The 18590-nt window shown below is 38.0% G+C and overlaps 1 protein-coding gene across 3 annotated transcripts in view; it reads left to right on the plus strand.

Moving 5' to 3' along the window:
• The window catches only part of PPP4R4 (protein phosphatase 4 regulatory subunit 4), a 105340-nt gene that overhangs the window by 55974 nt on the left and 30776 nt on the right, over positions 1-18590 (plus strand). For all 3 annotated transcript variants that reach the window (XM_042990460.1, XM_042990459.1, XM_042990461.1), the window contains 9 exons: positions 1527-1633; positions 2455-2562; positions 9691-9812; positions 12239-12361; positions 13410-13579; positions 13916-14035; positions 16352-16429; positions 17142-17225; positions 17821-18003. In XM_042990460.1, the coding sequence (XP_042846394.1) occupies positions 1527-1633; positions 2455-2562; positions 9691-9812; positions 12239-12361; positions 13410-13579; positions 13916-14035; positions 16352-16429; positions 17142-17225; positions 17821-18003 (1095 nt within the window). The remainder of the gene's footprint in view (positions 1-1526; positions 1634-2454; positions 2563-9690; positions 9813-12238; positions 12362-13409; positions 13580-13915; positions 14036-16351; positions 16430-17141; positions 17226-17820; positions 18004-18590) is intronic.

Here is an 18590-nt window from a genome sequence, read left to right on the forward strand (position 1 = left end):
TGCAAATATTGTTACTAGTTTGCTTTTTAATTTTTAACATTATTTAATATGCTCTCATCTAAAAGTTCTAGTAAATTAAAATGGGAGAATAAGAAAGTTAGAAAGGAAATTTATTCTGTAATGAAATGATTTTTCACTCTTTGAACATCGTCCGTAGATTCTTTTCAAATATGTCCTGGTTGAAAAAAGTAGCTCTCCGTTGAGGAAATGTCCTCTGTGTATTTCATGAAGCGTTTTCGTCCTTCCTTTGCCCTCGTACAATTTGCGGTCCTATCTCAGTGCCAAAACACTAGCTCGAAAATGGGAAGATTTACCCCATTATGAGGATGTTTGTATACTTAGTGCCAGACATCTCGGTGATTAACAGATACTTAAATGTTGAACGTCATGTTGACATTTGTTGCTTCTATTTTTCAAGGGTGCTATGTTGTAGAATGCAGTTTTTACTCCCGAATGCCATATATTATTTTATGTGATGTTTACGATTTTAAGCTTGCAGTTTATTTTGTTTCAGGTCTTTGAGTTTTAAATTATATGTATCATTATGCATTCAGCATTTCTGGCTTCTTTGTGGAGAGGAAAAAAAAACAGTTGACCTTTTTATTAGAGTCATAGAGTTTCAGAACTTGGAGGGACCTTAGGGTGACAGTTTAATTTCCATTTTAAGTAGATGAGAAATCTTGGGATGAGAAATAAGAAACAGCAAGATTACTTGGACAGATTAAGAGCAGAGGCCAGAATCAGGATCTGATCTTCATAGTTCTTTATAATGTGTCATGCTGTTGAGTTTTTGGGTGCCCGGCGTGTACACAATACAATATCACACTTGGGTTATTGCAGATGTCAGAATTACTTAATAGAATCTATTTGAAGCTATAATGTTTTGTATCCCTTTAGGGTAAATATAAAAATTAATCTGTATGGAACAAAAATTTCAGGCTGTCTGGCAATTTGCTTATTTTTCTTTTGAAGATGTGCATTTCAGTAATTACACTTTATGTGTACACAGATCATTACAGAATTCATCATAAGCTTTAATTCAGGTTTTGTGTACCTGCTTGTTGTTTTTTTTTTAATTTTTATTTTAACGTTTTTATTTTTGAAAGAGAGAGACAGAGCATGAGCGGATGAGGGGCAGAGAGAGAGGGAGACAACAGAATCTGAAGCAGGCTCCAGGCTCTGAGCTGTCAGTACAGAGCCCAGTGCAGGGTTCCAACCCACAAACCATGAGATCATGACCTGAGCCGAGGTCCGACGCTTGACTGACTAAGCCACCCAGGCACCCCTCCCCCCCCCTCCCCGGCCCCCGGCCTGGTTGTTTTTTAATTATGTAATTTATCATCATCTTCCCTTTAGTAACGCAGAAGGTCAACAAGGTGATTCAGGTTATGAGACACCTCAAATTATAACTCAGGTTTCTTAAAACCACTTAGGATCTTAAAATATTCCTTGAGGAAAATAGCTGACATTAGTGGCAAGAATATATAAAACTTTGTGAATTTGTTCTCTAAATATTTTCTCTTTAGATTTTGAACCCACTTGTTTCCAAGGCACAACTTTCCCAAACTGTCCAGTCTCGTTTAGTTAGTTGTAAAATTTTAGGAAAAATGACCAACAAATTTGATGCCCATACGTGAGTATTTGTATATAATTTTTTTTGTCTACTTTATTCAATTAAATTCGATTTAAAATGTATGATGGTCGTGTGATTTACTATTGTATTAGGCTTACATTATGTTATTCCATACTACATACAAGTTTAGCTGTTTTAACTCTGTAGAATTCTTATAGTCTACTTAGTCTACTATTCAGATGCATTTCTTCTGATCTCATGGCTCTTCAAATCAACACGGTTAACTTTTTATATTTCTCATCTTAGCCTTCTCTGTCACACACTGAGTGTAGTTTTGAGCATAAAATGGTATTATTCTATAGACGTCAAAAACTGTCTGACCGTACATAAAGATAAGACTTTCTGATTTCTTCCATTATTGTTATAAATTCATTATTTTGGATAATTTATCTTATTTTGAGGCTTTATGGGGAATGTTTATAGTGTATATGCTCCTCTCTGCCCAGATGATAAATAACCAAGTGGAAAGAATGGAATGTTATATTAATTATGGCACAGAATAAAATATAAAGTTGAAGAGTATTTTGGTAGATAGTTGCTAGATATTCCACTTGCCTGTGTAACCTTTTATCCTTAATTTAAGATGTTTAATTGTGAATCCAAAATTAGCCATTATTTTACAAAGATCCAATCATGTATATGATTTGCAAGTAACAGGAGATAACCTCCAAAGTTTAATGACATGTGAAAATCCACTCTAGACTATAAAGCTTTGTATTAAAATATATTTGTTATTAGGGTAAGCTAAGATTTTGATGATAACTGTTTGAAAATTTTAGTCTAAAATACCCACTTGCACGTTCCTTTCTTTGCCTTCTAAGCATTAAAAGAGAGATACTTCCTCTGGTAAAATCACTCTGTCAAGATGTGGAATATGAAGTTCGATCTTGTATGTGTCGGCAATTAGAGAACATAGCTCAGGGCATTGGGTGAGTATCATTTCAATTCCTTGTGTCATATTCTTATTTCCGGATAGTCAGACGTGCATATGTTGTGCCTGTGTGTTCCATGAAAGTATGCTTGTTGAAGGGCTAAAATTTATGTGAGTTTTAAAAATGATTGCAACAACAAGTACCTCCTGATGTGTCTGGATTAAAAGAGATTAGATTAAAGTGAAGTTGCTTAGCATTTACTTCATGTTAATTTCTTTCTTTCTCACCTTCACTGGCTTTAGTTAGCATCCAGATACCTAGATCCGAGAAGGGAAAATGTCCCAATATAAACCACGCTTGGACTATTGCAGTAGCATTCCTTTGGGCGAGCGACATATTATTGGGTCCTCTCAGATGGGCTTACTCAGTGGAAGTCTTTGTTTCCTGTACACCTTGGCATTTCCACTGTCTTTTCTTGCCTTTTGGTTGTGTGAGGTTCAGGAAGGAGATGCCTAGGGCTGATAGTCTCCTCTTCACCCATAAAAACTGATCTCATGTTAAGGTATGATATTAAAGGAAGTTTTATCTCAGAACCATCACGGGAAATAGTTTTTTTTTTTTTTTTTTAAAGGATCCTAAATTGATAGAAAAAACATTGAGACCTCTTATTTTTTAGTAGAAGTTGTACTGTTTTCACCTGGTTCTTTGTTTCACAAGCAAGGACAATCAGGTTGTTGCCATTTGTATAGTTCTTAACAACAACAAAAAAATGGGGGCCAGTATTTAAGGCTTTTGGATGACTTCAGAATGTCATACAGATTCAGGTCCTGTGTCCTGTCCACCTTGCTGAATCAGAGGATTTAAGTGTTGTGTTAGAAGCTTAACAATGTAACAGAGTAATCCTTTCTCTAATTTTGACTTCAGAACTAGCTTCTTTCTGATAGATCTTCTTAGGCTAGGCTGACTCTGGATCATTGTGGACCATAAATAATTCAGTCTTGCCCAGTTCTGTGCAAGCCTTAATCATGATCAGAACCTATCAGGAGAATATATCATTGTCTTTTTGTATTCCATGTTTTGTCATCTGACATTTTGCCACTGTTAAAAACAGGCTGGTCAGATGTGTTCAAATTTGCCTTCTGAAAATTAATATAGAATTATTGCTTAAGGATTAATTTACAAAAGCAAAGCTAGAATCTACCTACCTTGTTAACTTAGAATTCACTCAAAAAATTAATTTGCCTGATTAAATTCATTTAATTTTGAATTCTCATGTACTATTAGAATATAATCATAGGATTTTCATGGTATCATGGCTAAAAACTACTATGATCTGATTCATATTTTTTATTCTCTCTTTGATAAATATATAAAACTAAAGAGACGTATACAGTTTTTTTCTTTTGGCATTGGAAATTAGGACTTTTGTTAAGCTCTGATAACCACCAACAGGAATTTTCTACACACAAGGCTAGGAGAAGCCCTGAGATGAGTGAAAGGAGGTGGGAAGAGATATTTCCGAGACTGCTGCTGATTTAAGAGAGAGGCTGCCCACTACTCTGCTGGGAGTTGTGGTCTAAAGCACTTGGGAATAGGAAGTACTGGGAATAGGGCCCAAGAACAGTACAGACTTGGGTTTGTAGTTTTGTATTTGTTGTGGCTGGCAGGGGAGCAATTACTGACCACTTTAGTTTAATCAGAAATGAGCACCAGAAATTGTTCTTCATTTAATAAGATGATCAGGAAGAAAAATTAAGAGATTCTTGTCCAGCTGGCATATCCATAAGAACTGAAGTCTGCGTAACACTAGAAAACTAACTATGGATTGTGCACTAGCTTGGGATCAAAGAGGACAGTTCTTAGAATAATCAGATGAATAGTGAATAGTATAACGAAGAGGTCGTGCACATGTGTTTGCAGGAAAACAACTGTATGGAATAGACCTCTCTTTATACAGGGATGACTAAAGAGAAGAAAGAAACAAATGTGGAATCTACAAAAAGATTCTTCAGTGTTGGAGGGAAGAACATACAGTGCTCAGATAGGAAATAAAGAATATACTTTTGTAAATGAATTAAAATTTTTTTAACATTTATTCATTTTTGAGAGACAGAGAGTGAGTGGGGAAGGGGCAGAGAGCAAGGGAGGCACAGAATCCGAAACGGGCTCCAGCACAGAGCCCGACGTGGGGCTTGAACTCACAAACTGCAAGATCATGACCTGAGCCGAAGTCAGTCGCTTAACCGACTGAGCCACCCAGGTGCCCTGGAAGAATATACTTTTGAAGAAATTGATCAAATCTCTGGTGACATGACAAGTAAGATAACCTGAAAATTCCCCCATTATTAACGTATGACAAAATTTCAACATCCATTCATGATAAAAACTCTCAGGAAGCTAGGGGTGAAGGGGACTTCCTCAATCTGATACAGGCATGTATGAGAAACCTACAGCTAACGTCATAATTAATGGTAGATATTGAATGCTTTTTCCTTAAGGTAAGAACAGGTCGAGGATAGTTTTTATCACTTCTGTTCAACACTGTATGGGATGTCCTAGCTATTGAAATAAGGCAAGAAAACAAAAATCTTAAAGGTCTAAAGATCTGAAAGGAAAAAGTAAAATGATTTCTTTTTTTTTTTTTTTAATTTTTTTTTTTAACGTTTATTTATTTTTGAGACCGAGAGAGACAGAGCATGAATGGGAGAGGGGCAGAGAGAGAGGGAGACACGAATCAGAAGCAGGCTCCAGGCTCCGAGCCATCAGCCCAGAGCCCGATGCGGGGCTCGAACTCACAGACCGTGAGATCGTGACCTGAGCCGAAGTCGGACGCCCAACCGACTGAGCCACCCAGGCGCCCCAAATGATTTCTACTTGTAGATGACAGAACGGTTTACATAGAAAAATCCTCAGTAATTTACAATGATTTCTACTTGTAGATGACATCACTGTTTACATAGAAAATCCTCAGTAATTTACAAAACAACTATTAGAACTAATTAATGGATTTAAAGATGTTTCAGGATACATACAAAAATAGATATGGATAAGTGGAACAGAAGAGAGTACAGAAATAGACACACATATATATGTGGCCAATTGACTTTCAACAGAATGCCAAAGCAGTTCAAGGAGGAAAATCTCTTCAAAACACAGTACTGGGATAACTGGATATTCATGAGAGAAAAAAAAATGAACATTAATTCTTATCTCACACTGTACGTAAAGACTAATTTGAAACTTATCACATTCCTGAATATTATCAAATCAACAACCTTCCAATCTCCCATGATATAATACTGCTAGTTGGCATTTACTTCAGAGCTAAACATCTTTAATATGGCCTAGCCATTCCACTTTTAATTATTTACCCAAGAGAAGTGAAAATATATCCATAACAAGAGCTGTGTTAGATACACATGTTTATAGTAGCTTTATTTGTAACACCCAAACTGGAACAATCCAGATGTCTACTGATCGACGAAAGGAAAAATAAAATACGGTATGTCCATACAGTGGAGTACTATTTAGCAAGAAAAAGGAATGTCATGCTGTTACATGCAGTATAACAGCATGGATATGTCTCAGAATCAGTATGTTAAGGGAAGCGAGCCAGATACAAAAGGAGTATATACGGTATGATAAATACAAACTACAGTGACAAAAAGCAGATCCATGATTGCTTTTGTCAGAGGCAGATTGTAGAATTCAGATATAATGGGACTGATGATTGGTTCTTGTCCTCTGCCCATGAGTTTTGTCTTCTGTCAGATTGGAAGGGCGTTGATGTAGGGGAGGGCTGAGCAACTTTATCTTCTTAACAAAGAGATGGAGATGATTGGGTCCCCAGTATTTCTTTCAGCCTAGGCTCCTTAAAAAGGCCGGTGGAAAAGGCACAAACAGATGAGAAGTTTCCTTGAATTGCTGTTGCTGACCTGGCCAACCGTGGAACTCAGGATCATCCTTCATCGGTACTTAGTTTGATCAGGCTGCTACCATCAGGTGGCACCAAATCATGGCCAGCACCTGGGTAGATTTGGATCACACAGCGAGACCCCAGAATTCTAGGTTGGCTATCTGGGCAAGCTTGCTTATTTCATTCATCTTGCTATCCCTCACCCTGTATTTTACATACCCTGCCTTCTGATGTCATGGAAGGGTTAGGTTATAATTATTAGCATGTTGGCTGATAAGACTGGTCTCCTACACAAATAATAGAATCAGGCCGTCCCCAGATTTTTGTTCTGAATCCTTATATGCCAAAGGCATTTTTAGTACAAAGGATAATGACCTACAATTCTGCCCTAGCCAGAGTGGAGTTTGCATATGAAGTCAAGAAAAGGATATTCTCATAAATATACCAGCACAGGCAGTGTATAGCCCACATCTGCTTCTTGAAGAAGGTACTCAGCCCTAATCCAGCTTGTTTAGAGGAACTAATGAGAGAGTATTTGCATCTTACATGTGTGGGTCTGCCATGATGCCTTATTTTTACTTTTATAATGTGACAGACAGGCAAAGAAAACAATATACTTCATAAAGAAGAAATGTAAGTGTCCAATAAATGTACTCAATCTCATTTAGTTGTCGAGAGATCTATGCATTTAATGAATATGCATTGAGCACCTACCATAAGCTATGGATTACATATGGATGATGTAATAATGAAAAAGATACAGTCCTGTCGTCCAGGTGCTTGGAGTTTGACCAGAGATGCAGTCAAGTAGACAGACAGTTACTGAATAATATGTGATATTTACAAAACAATAGTGAAATGCTCCTTTTACCAATGAAATCAGAAAAGTTAATGATAAATCTTTAGTGCTAGCAAAGACACAGGAAATATCTTCGTGTCCTACTGGGAGAAGCATAAACCTAGAATCTTTTTGAATTCTATTATATACACAGAATTTTTGCTGATATTTTACCTGTATTATTCCATTTTTAGAGATAAGTATAAAGAATCAGTGTATATCAAAATTTATGAATAACATTAGTATACACTTAGATAATATTTACCATGTGTGAGACACTCTTCTAAGCACTTGTGTGAGCTTAATACCCTCACAATCATCTGTTGGATGGATAGTAATTGTTCCTTTTTTACAGATGAGGAAGCTGAAGCCCAAAGAGGATGTATATAATAACATCAACAGGATAGAAGCCTGGAGGCCATACATTATCAGAAACTTTCAAAGTTTCTTTAAGTAGAAGGTTATAGGTTATCTATTTTTATATAGCTCTTATGTTTTTTAAAATTTTGATAACATATAAAAGCGATCTTTTAATACATAGTGCCATAGTGTTTAGTGGCTTTAACGTAGTTGAAAATGAGAAATCCCCGTTGGTGTTGGTAGGTTGAAACTGACATGTCCTTATTGCCACTGATGATACACAGATTTGATTTTTTCACTTTGCCTTTTCAGCATTAAGAAATCATTGTGCAGCTATTAAAGACCTTTTGATTCTGATTGTTTTTATCTTTAATACCCAGATATAATTAAGTTGGGTTTGCATCAGTATACCACTCTTGGGGGGAAAAGTCATTTGAAAGATTGAATGGAAGTAACTTTTGCCTGTAAATAGGGATGAGATCTTTAGCTTAAACTACCGTCTTTCATTCTTAATAAACTCAAGGTTTTCAACAGCATGCAAATATGTTCTGAATTGATATAAAACATATTAGTTTCATGGGTACAACATGAGTCAGTATACATTGCAAAACGATTATCGGAGTAAGTCTGGCTACCCCTGTCCCCTTACGCAGTTACAGAATTTTTTTCTCTTATGACTTTTAAGATTTACTCTCTTAGCAACTTTCAAATATACAGTACGGTATTGTTAACTATAGTCACTATGCTGTACAGCACATCCCCATGGCTTATTTATTTAATAACTGGAAGTTTGTGCTTTTGACCACCTTCCCCCCTTTCATAGATTAATTTCTTAGAAACAGTTTTTGGCTCTCTGATCGCGCAAGTCCTTAGAGCCGGTACTCTCCAATAAGGTAGCCGCTAGCCATGTTTGGCTATTTAAATTCAGTAAAATGAAGTTAAAACTTCAGTTCCTCAGTTATGCTGACCTTATTTTATTTATTAAAAAAAATCTTTTTTAATGTTATTTCTGAGACAGAGAGAGACAGAGCATGAGTGGGGGAGGGGCAGCGAGAGAGGGAGACACAGAATCCGAAGCAGGCTCCAGGCTCTGAGCTGTCAGCACAGAGCCTGACGCGGGGCTCGAACTTGCAAACCGTGAGATCATGACCTGAGCCAAAGTCGGACGCTGAACCGACTGAGCCACCCGGGCGCCCCTACTGACCTTATTTTACATGCTCAGTAGCCACGTGTGGCCACAATACAGTTTGTAAACATTTCCCTCATAGCAGAAAGTTCTGCTTGAGAGCGTTGTCTTAGAGTCTTTGTGCTCTGCCCTAAATCTTTTCAGGTTTTCTGCAACTCTCAGTGACTTTCTCATTCTCTATCAAATTATAATTCATGCCGTCTTCCATCACGTGTCTAGGAAGGACACATGATAATGCATCACATTATAAGTCTCCCTTATCAGCACGGGTCATTGTAGTAGCATCTCATTTTGGTGAATGAGGAGTGGCTGATTAAAGTATCTAATGAGAACCATTGATGATTGTATTATAAATGTTGTATATGCCCTGAAAGCATGGGTATTGTGTTTCATTCTTTCAGAGAGAGCGTCTAGTGTCCTGTATCATTCTTCTATGTAGGAATTAGTTACTGTAATGTTGTATTTTAGGTGAATGAAAAAATAATGCAGCCCTTGAAATCTAGATAAAAAGATTTTGTTAAGGTATCTGTGGTTGCTACTGTTAGGTTTTTCTGGCTAGTCCAGATCATTTGCTGATGTTGCTTAAGATGGAAAACTTTTACAGTATATAAAGTTTAATATAAACTTCTAGTCATTAAGATCTCTGCAGGTAATAATATTATCCTGGTGGAAGTAGAATTGATTTAAGTAATTAGACAATTACAGTTAATGTTTCTTATGTTTATATCATGCTTTCCAGCCAGATTGCAAGCTTCTGGAGAGCAGGAGCCGGATCTTTATGATTTTTCCTGTTCTCTGCAGTACCTGGCCCCGTGACTTTCACTTCATAAGTTCTTGCTATAATTCATTGAATTGATTTATTTTCTTCTATTGCTTCTTGTGCAGGACAGAACTTACAAAAAGCGTGGTGCTCCCTGAGCTAATAGAACTCTCCAGGGATGAAGGCAGCAGTGTGCGGCTTGCTGCTTTCGAAACTTTGGTTAATCTGCTTGACGTGTTTGACACAGGTAAATCTTCCCGCGGACACACCTTTGCTTCTGAAAGCAGTGTTTTCCCCGGTTTTGTAACTGATAGGGAGTGAAGAAAGATAAGGGATAGAATTCCTTATGTTGTTTTATGATGAACATTAAGCCTCCCTTCCTCTCTGTCTCTTTCTGGTTCTTTCTCTTGTGGCACCTTCTCTGTGGCTGCTTTTACCTTCCTGGCATCCTGTGTTACTGCATGTTCCATGCCTCTCTCTTTTCGCTCATCCATGTTTAACTGCCTTGTGTGGGGAGATAAGAATTGGTTTGGTAATTAGCCTTTAACTTGCTTAACTAATTGACTCTAGGAAAGATGTTGATTAAAGCAGTAATATTCCTTCCTTAATATTTTAATGCTAGAAATCTCATGGCCGTGGGGAGGAAAACTTTGGGATGAGGTGTTTGAGTGGGAATGGGTAAGGAGGTATTTCTTCGTGTTGTGCCAGTCAAATCACAAAGACATCACAGAGACAATTAGCTCCTCTGTGAGTATATGACTAGACTTTTGACGAATGCTGGAGATTAATTTATCAGTAAACATTAACCATTTTGTGGTAAAATTTGGAGGAGTAAATGTCAAGTACTTGGGTGCGAAACTCTATTGTGTAAATTATAGGATTATGTTTACTTGGATTAACAACATTTTACCCTGAGCTAGGAGAGCCTCTTAAAGATTATTGCAGTGCGGCCAATAATTATGTATGATTGTTCCAGAATAATCATTCAGCCTATATGATGAGCCAGAGGAGTAAGAACTATAATACGTGAAAATAGATGAGTGAGTGAATCTCCTTGTCCTAATGATGGGGCACCCCTGGGCATTCAGTCTAGGAGCCTTGGCCCCCTCCTTGCTCTCTCCCCTCACTGTCCACAACTCGGTTGTGAACAGATCTGGGCGTAACCTATGTTCACGGTTTTCCCTGCCCTTCCTTCCCGCTCCAGTACCACTTGTCATTCCCTTAGCACGTGAAATTCACTCACACCTCCAGCCTTTCTGCATATTCATTTTTCTCCCTGTGTTTTCTCCCTTCTGTTTTCCTCCTAACCAACTTCCTTCAGTGCTCATTGCAAATACAGTCTCCTCTCTGATTATCTCTGTAAATGTCTTATGCCTGGGGTACACCAACTGTGGTCTGCAGGCCAGATCCTGCTGCTGCCTGCTTATGTAAATAAAGTTTATTGGAACCTAGCCATGCCCACGTGGCTCTGTATTGTCTGCAGCTGATTTTGGGCCCTAGCGGCAGAGTCGTTACGACAGATACACTGTGAGGCCTAGAACGTTTACAAAAATTGCAGACCCGTGCCTTATACCAACTATGAGAATAGCGATCACGTCGTCTTGTGATAGTTTTTGTGTTTGGCTTCTTTGCTGGTGTGAGTTTCTCAAGTTCAGACCGTTTATTCTCATCCCTCTACTTCTACTTAGGATAATGCGTGTTCTGTACGGAAAACAGTGAATGTCTAATAGATGTCATTTAGTTAAAATGGTAGATGTGGTCCTGAAACGTAATGATAGTAACAGTCATAATAATACCAATAAACCTGTTGCAGCATTTTGCTTAGTCTTGTCAGACCCTTAATAGCGATTCCTTTCTGACAGTTTAAGAGAATTATGGGAAATTCAGAGTATTTAGAATCAAGATGTAAATGTCGGTGGGATATATGAGAAATTTATAATCTAAGCAGATACACTTAAAATATGGATTAACTTCTTAAAAAAAAGTTTTTTTTTTAATGTTTATTGTTGAGACAGAGACAGAGCGCGAGCAGGGGAGGGGCAGAGAGAGAGGGAGACACGGAATCCGAAGCCGGCTCCAGGCTCTGAGCTGTCAGCACAGAGCCTGATGCCGGGCTCGAACTCACAAACCGTGAGATCGTGACCTGAGCCGAAGTCGGATGCTCAGCCATCTGAGTCGCCCAGACGCCCCCACAATATCAATGAACTTCTTAAGGAAGTGCCATATAAGTAAAAGTGGAGAAATTCAATAAACAGGACATATTATAAGCTAACAATTTCAGTCAGAAAAAGCTGCCCCCTGGCGTGAGTTACGCGCTAACACGTGAGACCTGCGGCCTGAGCCTGCTGGTCCTCCGTTCACGTCCGCGGTGTTGGGGTCCTGTAGTTATTCGGCCTCCAAGCCTCAGTCCTCAAAGCTCTTTAGCCTGTAAGCACTCTTGACATGTGGTCCCGGTGGCCGTCCACGAGTCCGAGCCCCTGAGCCTGGCGTGAAAAGGTTTTGCCGATCTCAACCCTCTTCTTGCTACTTCTGCGACCAGGGCTTGCCGACGTGTTCCGTGGCCGTGTGGCCAACCCGGCGACTTTCCTTTCTGGAATCTGTATGTATGCATTTCTCCATGTGCAGCGTGGGCAACTAGATCTAAAGTCTGTTTTGTTTTGTTTTGTTTTCCAGATGACAGAAGTCAAACTATCCTTCCCTTAGTGAAATCATTTTGTGAAAAATCTTTCAAAGCGGACGAATCCATTCTTATTTCCTTATCTTTCCATTTAGGAAAACTATGCCATGGACTCTATGGTATGATATACCCTGAGAATTTCAAGATTGTGGATAATTTTTTCCCTTTGTCTTCTGCCTCAGCCACTTGACTGCAGCTCCTCAGTTGTGAAACCTATCCTTTAAGGGTGTAAAATCTTAAGAAGTCTTAGATTTTTGGTAGCATAATCTAGAGCACATTTAAGAATGACTTTTTCCCTAACAGAACCTATTTGAAAGAACAGTGACCGAAAGAAGTAGTCATGGCCCTTTAAATCTCTGAATATTTTATATTCATATAAAATATGGTATCGGTTGGCATATGATGTAGTTATATTAACTATTGGTGCATAGCAAGTATACACTTATTAACTATTTGTTGGGTAATTAATATATCATGTGAGCAGTTCAGCTTAGAATTTAGAATAATACTCATAACCTGGCATTTTGAACATATTACTCGGTTCTTAGCTTCCTATAATAATGTAATCATAAATTAAGTTATAGCCATCTGCTATACTAAAACATTTTTCAGCAGGTATATTATAGACTTTTAATTGGCCGTTGAAAATAAGGTTTGTAGTATATGATGAGTTCCTAGCTCTCTAAGATCATTTATTAATGTGGAACGAGTCTGTGGATCAAAAATATTTAGAGTTTACTTTGCCGTCTTTTAGGTTGAGTTTTTAAACTCTTTTCTCTGCAGATACACACACATGTCTTTTCTGCAGGCAATTTTAGAATATTTACCAGAAGTAAATTGCAGTAATGGTCCTTATATATTATTATTGTAGTGACTCGTCGGTGGTCTGTAGTGTGATACGTGCTGCAGACATTCAGTCGTCATTCCTGCATTGCATAGTTTATACTGTTAAAATTAAAGTGTTATTAAAATCAACATAAGGTGAAACAATAGACGCATTGAATTTCTCCATAAGAGGTACTCTTTCCTCACTGTTGCTTTTATTTATGGTCTTTAACGGTTTACTTGAGTATTTGGTTCCCGTTACGTAAGTGTTGTATTTTGCTTTTCTCTCTCTATTTTTGTTTTCAGTGAAAATGTTGAACAAAGGTTTTACATTTGTTTTAGGAATTCTTACTCCAGATCAACACTTGAGATTTTTGGAGTTTTATAAGAAACTGTGTACGCTGGGTTTGCAACAAGAAAACGGACACAATGAAAATCAGATTCCACCCCAAATCCTAGAGCAGGAGAAGAAATATATTTCAGTACGGAAGAACTGTGCTTATAACTTTCCGGTAATAGATTATGTATTTGTACTGACAAAAGGTTTTGACGATAACTTTAAAATATCTGGATAGATAGCATTAAAAACCATGGCCATTTATGACCCTGCTGCTTAGCCTTACGTGTGGTGTAGACAGTAGGTCCTGAGTAATTTTAGTATAACTTATATTTAACTTTGTGTGTAAAGTAGAGCCATCTGCATGCATTTGGATCTTCCAAATGTGATTTCCACCTGAATTATTACGTAGAGGACACGATTTCAATTGAAATGAAATGATTGTAATATTAGGTATTGATGCACGTTTTTCTCTCCTTCCCACTCATCTTCTCCCTTCCACCTCCACCAGGCCATGATTGTTTTTGTTGATCCTAAAAACTTCCACATGGAACTCTATTCTACATTCTTCTGCCTTTGTCATGACCCCGAAGTACCAGTCAGATACACTATTGCCATTTGCTTTTATGAAGTAAGTGTGAAGACGTGTCAGCATTTGACGTTTGTTAATTCCACCTATGTATGCTAGATGAGTTTTGGATATTGTGTACGCTTCTGTTTATACAGGTTTATTATATGATATGGGCTCCATATCACTTTCATATTTGAGTCCTAACTGTTATTTTAAAATTTCCATAATTCTCTCTTTAGTATGTTGACAGAAGTCATTTACATAAGCACATTATATTCATTTACCATTTATTGATCCATTCATTCAGCGTACCTCTAGTAAGTGCCGACTTTAAGCCAGACATTGTGGTGTGAGTACGGGTATCTTTGGTTTGGAAGTGAAACCAGGTTTTATATGCCTTACGATATTAACATTTAACTTTGCATCTAAACTCAAGAACTTGAGAGTAAACGGAAAATCGAGTGACAGGTTATTTATTGCTTTTCGTGCAAATGGATCACGTTTTATGAACATACCTGTTAGGTTCAGCTATTACAACTCTCTTGAGTGGAAGAAGCAAAAGTGAATGTAAACATTTCTGATGGATGTAATTGACTTCTTAACCCTAGAGGTTGAAATCTGGATACGTGTCTTGGGTGATCCCAGGAAGCACGTGTATGCTTACATAGTGGCAGTAAGCACGTATAAACTGTAAGTTGTCAACTTCCAAATATAAATGTCTCTTTGTCAATGGCACAATAAAATATTTCCTGTCTTCACAAGAGGTATCTAAATATTCTTACTCTCAGTGAGAATATTTCAGCCCCTTCCTTGCACTGGGTTCCTACATCAGAGCTTTGTTTGGTTAGCTATAAGCACACGAGGAATCTGTAGCATCATGATTATGTTGCTTGAGACTCTTGATTGTTGGGTGATAGTATTCTTTTGAATAACACTTTTTCTGGGGTGACGAAACGTTCATTGTGCAAAATCTAGGAAATATTGTCTTTCAATGGTGTAACTAATTAAAATACTTCCAGTGTTGCACAGTATGTTTTGGAGGATGGGACGGGACAGAGGGCACTGGCCGGCTGAGTGAAATCTCTGTCTCCGGTGCGCCTTAAGTGAGCATTTATTTAGTCTTGGTTACCGTGCATGCTTGTAGTTATTAGAAACCAGAGATGGTTTCATGAGGTTTGTGTCTGAGAACGCAATGTTTATGTAATGTTAGAGCTTTTACTTATTTTTATCTTTATCCCTTTAAAATTTCATCGTTATTTGTGTTTTGTAGTGGACATCACATGTTAGCGCCAGAGAGAGAAACATCTTGAAATGGGTACATAAAAATATTTCACTGGTAGGAGTGAGTCTGGCAGTTGTTGATCTAGCTATTTGCTGGGTGGCTAGTTGCCATGTTCCCTCAGTCATACCATGTAGGTAGGCTGTTCACGATACTCTATTCCAAAAATGAATTGTTAGTCTGGGTTTGTCCTTTTGAGCAGTGAAAATCCGCTGGTGAGTTTAAGTTTTCCTCACAGGGTTGTTGTTGAATTCTGATAATTACTTTCCTATATCCTAACTTTATTCTTGTTTTTCAGAAAAATAGTATTTTGAAAATATTCTGAACGAGTCAGAAACAACCCTGTAGAGCAGAGGTTTTTAAAATACTTCCCCCCACCCCCTCCTGCCCATTGAAATCTTACCCAGAAGCCCAATACATAGAAAGAAAGAAAGAAAGAAAGAAAGAAAGAAAGAAAGAAAGAAAGAAAGAAAGAAAGAAAAGTAGAAACTGGTGGATTTATCATTGTGAGTTCTGTTTTTGTCTGGAGGAGGAAAAAAACCCAAACCTGTTCACAGGGGAGTTTAGCTTAGACCCTTCCAGCTCCTTTTGTGCTGATCAAAGTCTTTGATGGGAAAAGTCTTTGATGTCTTGCTTGCTTGGGACTCCCCTCTGTCCCTGCGTCACACAGACCATCCGTAGAACTTGCCCTCTTTAGGAGGTGCTGAGCCAGGGCGAATGCTCATGTGCCTGCACTATCCTGGGAGACCTCGTTGGCCGCTGTAAGACTTTAAAATATGAGCTGGAGGCATCCATGGGCTTATTGCTTATGATACGGAAATTATGACTCTGATAAATCATTCCTACATTTGCTGCGCCCATGTGGGCACTTACTTGCCGATTCTCATGTGTCCACACTCCAGAGTGTCATAAAGGAGACTAAAAAGCTGGTTTTGTATGCAATTAATTTCTCTAGAAATCTAATTTTTATATGTATGTTGTAACCTAGTCTCATTTCAGAAGAAGTATCTAACAGGGATGTATTTTGTAAAATTATTATTATAACCTTTGGATGTCTAGTAGTTTTAAATCTGAGAGACTTTATCGCTGCATTTTAGGTCTCTAAACTTCTGAATTCTGGAGTATATTTAATACATAAAGAACTGATAACATTATTACAAGATGAATCACTGGAGGTAATATCTTCTTACTCCTTGGTTTTTACTTCTTTTATGTTAAGTCTGAATATTTCAATGCCCTTTCCCTGCCTCCTTCTTAAGAATTGCATGAATTCTTTTAGCTGGCAATCCCCAAAAGTGTTAAGACAATGTACCATTGTATCATAGACTGGAAATTGAGATCTTTAAAAACAATTACTAGGTTTTTAAAATACGTACATATATTTGCTTATTAAGGAAAATTTAGGAAATGCCAAAAAGTAGACAGACAAAAGAATACCTTTAGTTCCAGTCGCTGTTACTGTTTTGTTGTAGTTTAAAAATTTCCTACTTTTTTCTGTGAAGAGGTTTTTATTTTCCACAATCGGAATCGTACATTCAATGTTATCTCTTTTTCTCTTAGCATTGTTTGGGGAGTATACTTGTGGAAACTTTGCAGTACTTTATGTTGATGATGCATTCAGTATATCCTGTTCACTCAAATGAGTACAGGCTTGTCAAAGCTCAACTCCTCAATATTTAGTCATTGCAGAGGGTGTTATCTAACTTCAATTGCTTTTTAAAAGTCGAGAGGCAGGTTTTCAGCATGTTGGTTGTGTAGAAGTGGCTGTCTCCGATCTAGACTATTTGAACAGTATCGAGAGACAGATACAGAGATGGACATATGAAACTAATCCAAGACTAGAAAAACAGTAATTGCCATAAAAGTAACCAATATCTCTATTAAAAGGTACTAGATGCTCTCATAGATCATCTTCCAGAAATCCTTGAACTTATGTCTACCGGTGGAGAAAGCAGTGTTCAAGAAAATAAGGTAAACGTCCTGTATCAAAGAAGTTCCTGAATGTTATAAATATGATTTCACTCCGCAGAGTTGTTGTAGGGAACAAGGAGAGAACGTATGGAAAATATTTAAAGTAGTGTCTGCCCCATATTAACAAGTGCTTAGTAAATGTCTCTTGGAGCTTCAACAGCCTGAATTTCCTCTCCAATTCTTGTATTACCATGATTCTTACTGCCCTTGGAGGTTACGTTCACATTTTCAGTTTTTATTAGCATTAATTATTATTCCAAGAACAGCATCTGGTGAGGACAGGAGAGAAGGAATTTGGAAGGTCACAATTTTCCAACAGTGAAGTAGAACAAATTTTACTTTTGTCAGAGGGATTGTGAGTCCCATTCTCTATTTCAGAATTTCGTTTCCAGTAACTGTTCATTTTACTCATGGAATTTTTAAAACATACTGACTTGAATTTGCCAGATAACGGTCTCCCTGTGACAACCGAGATCCTAAGTTGTGAAGTGAGCGAGAATGTCCCTCTCCCCAGTGTGTTGTAAGACTGAAGAATTCGCTGGAATGCTGTGGTGGATTTATTATCATCCATCCTCTGATGGGCTTTCTTTTTCAGTTGTCATCTCTGCCTGACTTGATTCCGGCACTCACAGCCGCCGAGCAGCGAGCTGCGGCCTCCTTAAAATGGAGAACTCATGAGAAGCTACTGCAGAAATATGCCTGTCTGCCACACATCATATCCAGTGATCAGATTTATTATCGTTTCTTGCAAAGAATGTTCACGATCGTGATGACAAATGTGAGCCCGGTACCTTTTATCTAATGCTTTTGAACTCTCACCTGATTTTGGGGTTACCAGATTCTTCACATTCTCAAAGTAGTACGACAAACTTCATTTATTCCATTTTGTCCTAGAAGGATGTTCTTTTGCCAGGTCTCTGAAGGGGGAACTTAAGTTCCTCTGTGCTTTTCCGCTCATGCTTGTTTTTGAACATTGTCTGTATAGCTGGAATGAAGAATGAACAGGTGGTACCTTCACTTACCCTTTGTCCGTATGTCGCCAAGGAGAGTGTGAACAGACTCACTTCAAACTTGATGTAGTTCTTCTCAAGAGGCAGGTTGGCAGGAGACTGTGATCTTGACTGCTAAGTACCTTCTGCTCTGATAATATACCTTTTATGTGTCATGGCCTCAGAGCCTGCCTCAACTATGCCGTGTTGCCAAGGCATCTTGTAAGCCTCTCAATCTTAGAGGAGTTACTTTTTCTTTTAAAGTACCTCTGAAAGATGGCTATGTAACAGATAAAGCTTATATTAAAAACATGGTGGCCTATGATGGATAGCCTTAAAATTAGAGTCAAAAGCAGGAAAAAAAAGATTTGTACTC

This window comes from Panthera tigris, chromosome B3, assembly GCF_018350195.1.
Source record: "Panthera tigris isolate Pti1 chromosome B3, P.tigris_Pti1_mat1.1, whole genome shotgun sequence".
Taxonomy (NCBI): Eukaryota; Metazoa; Chordata; class Mammalia; order Carnivora; family Felidae; genus Panthera; species Panthera tigris.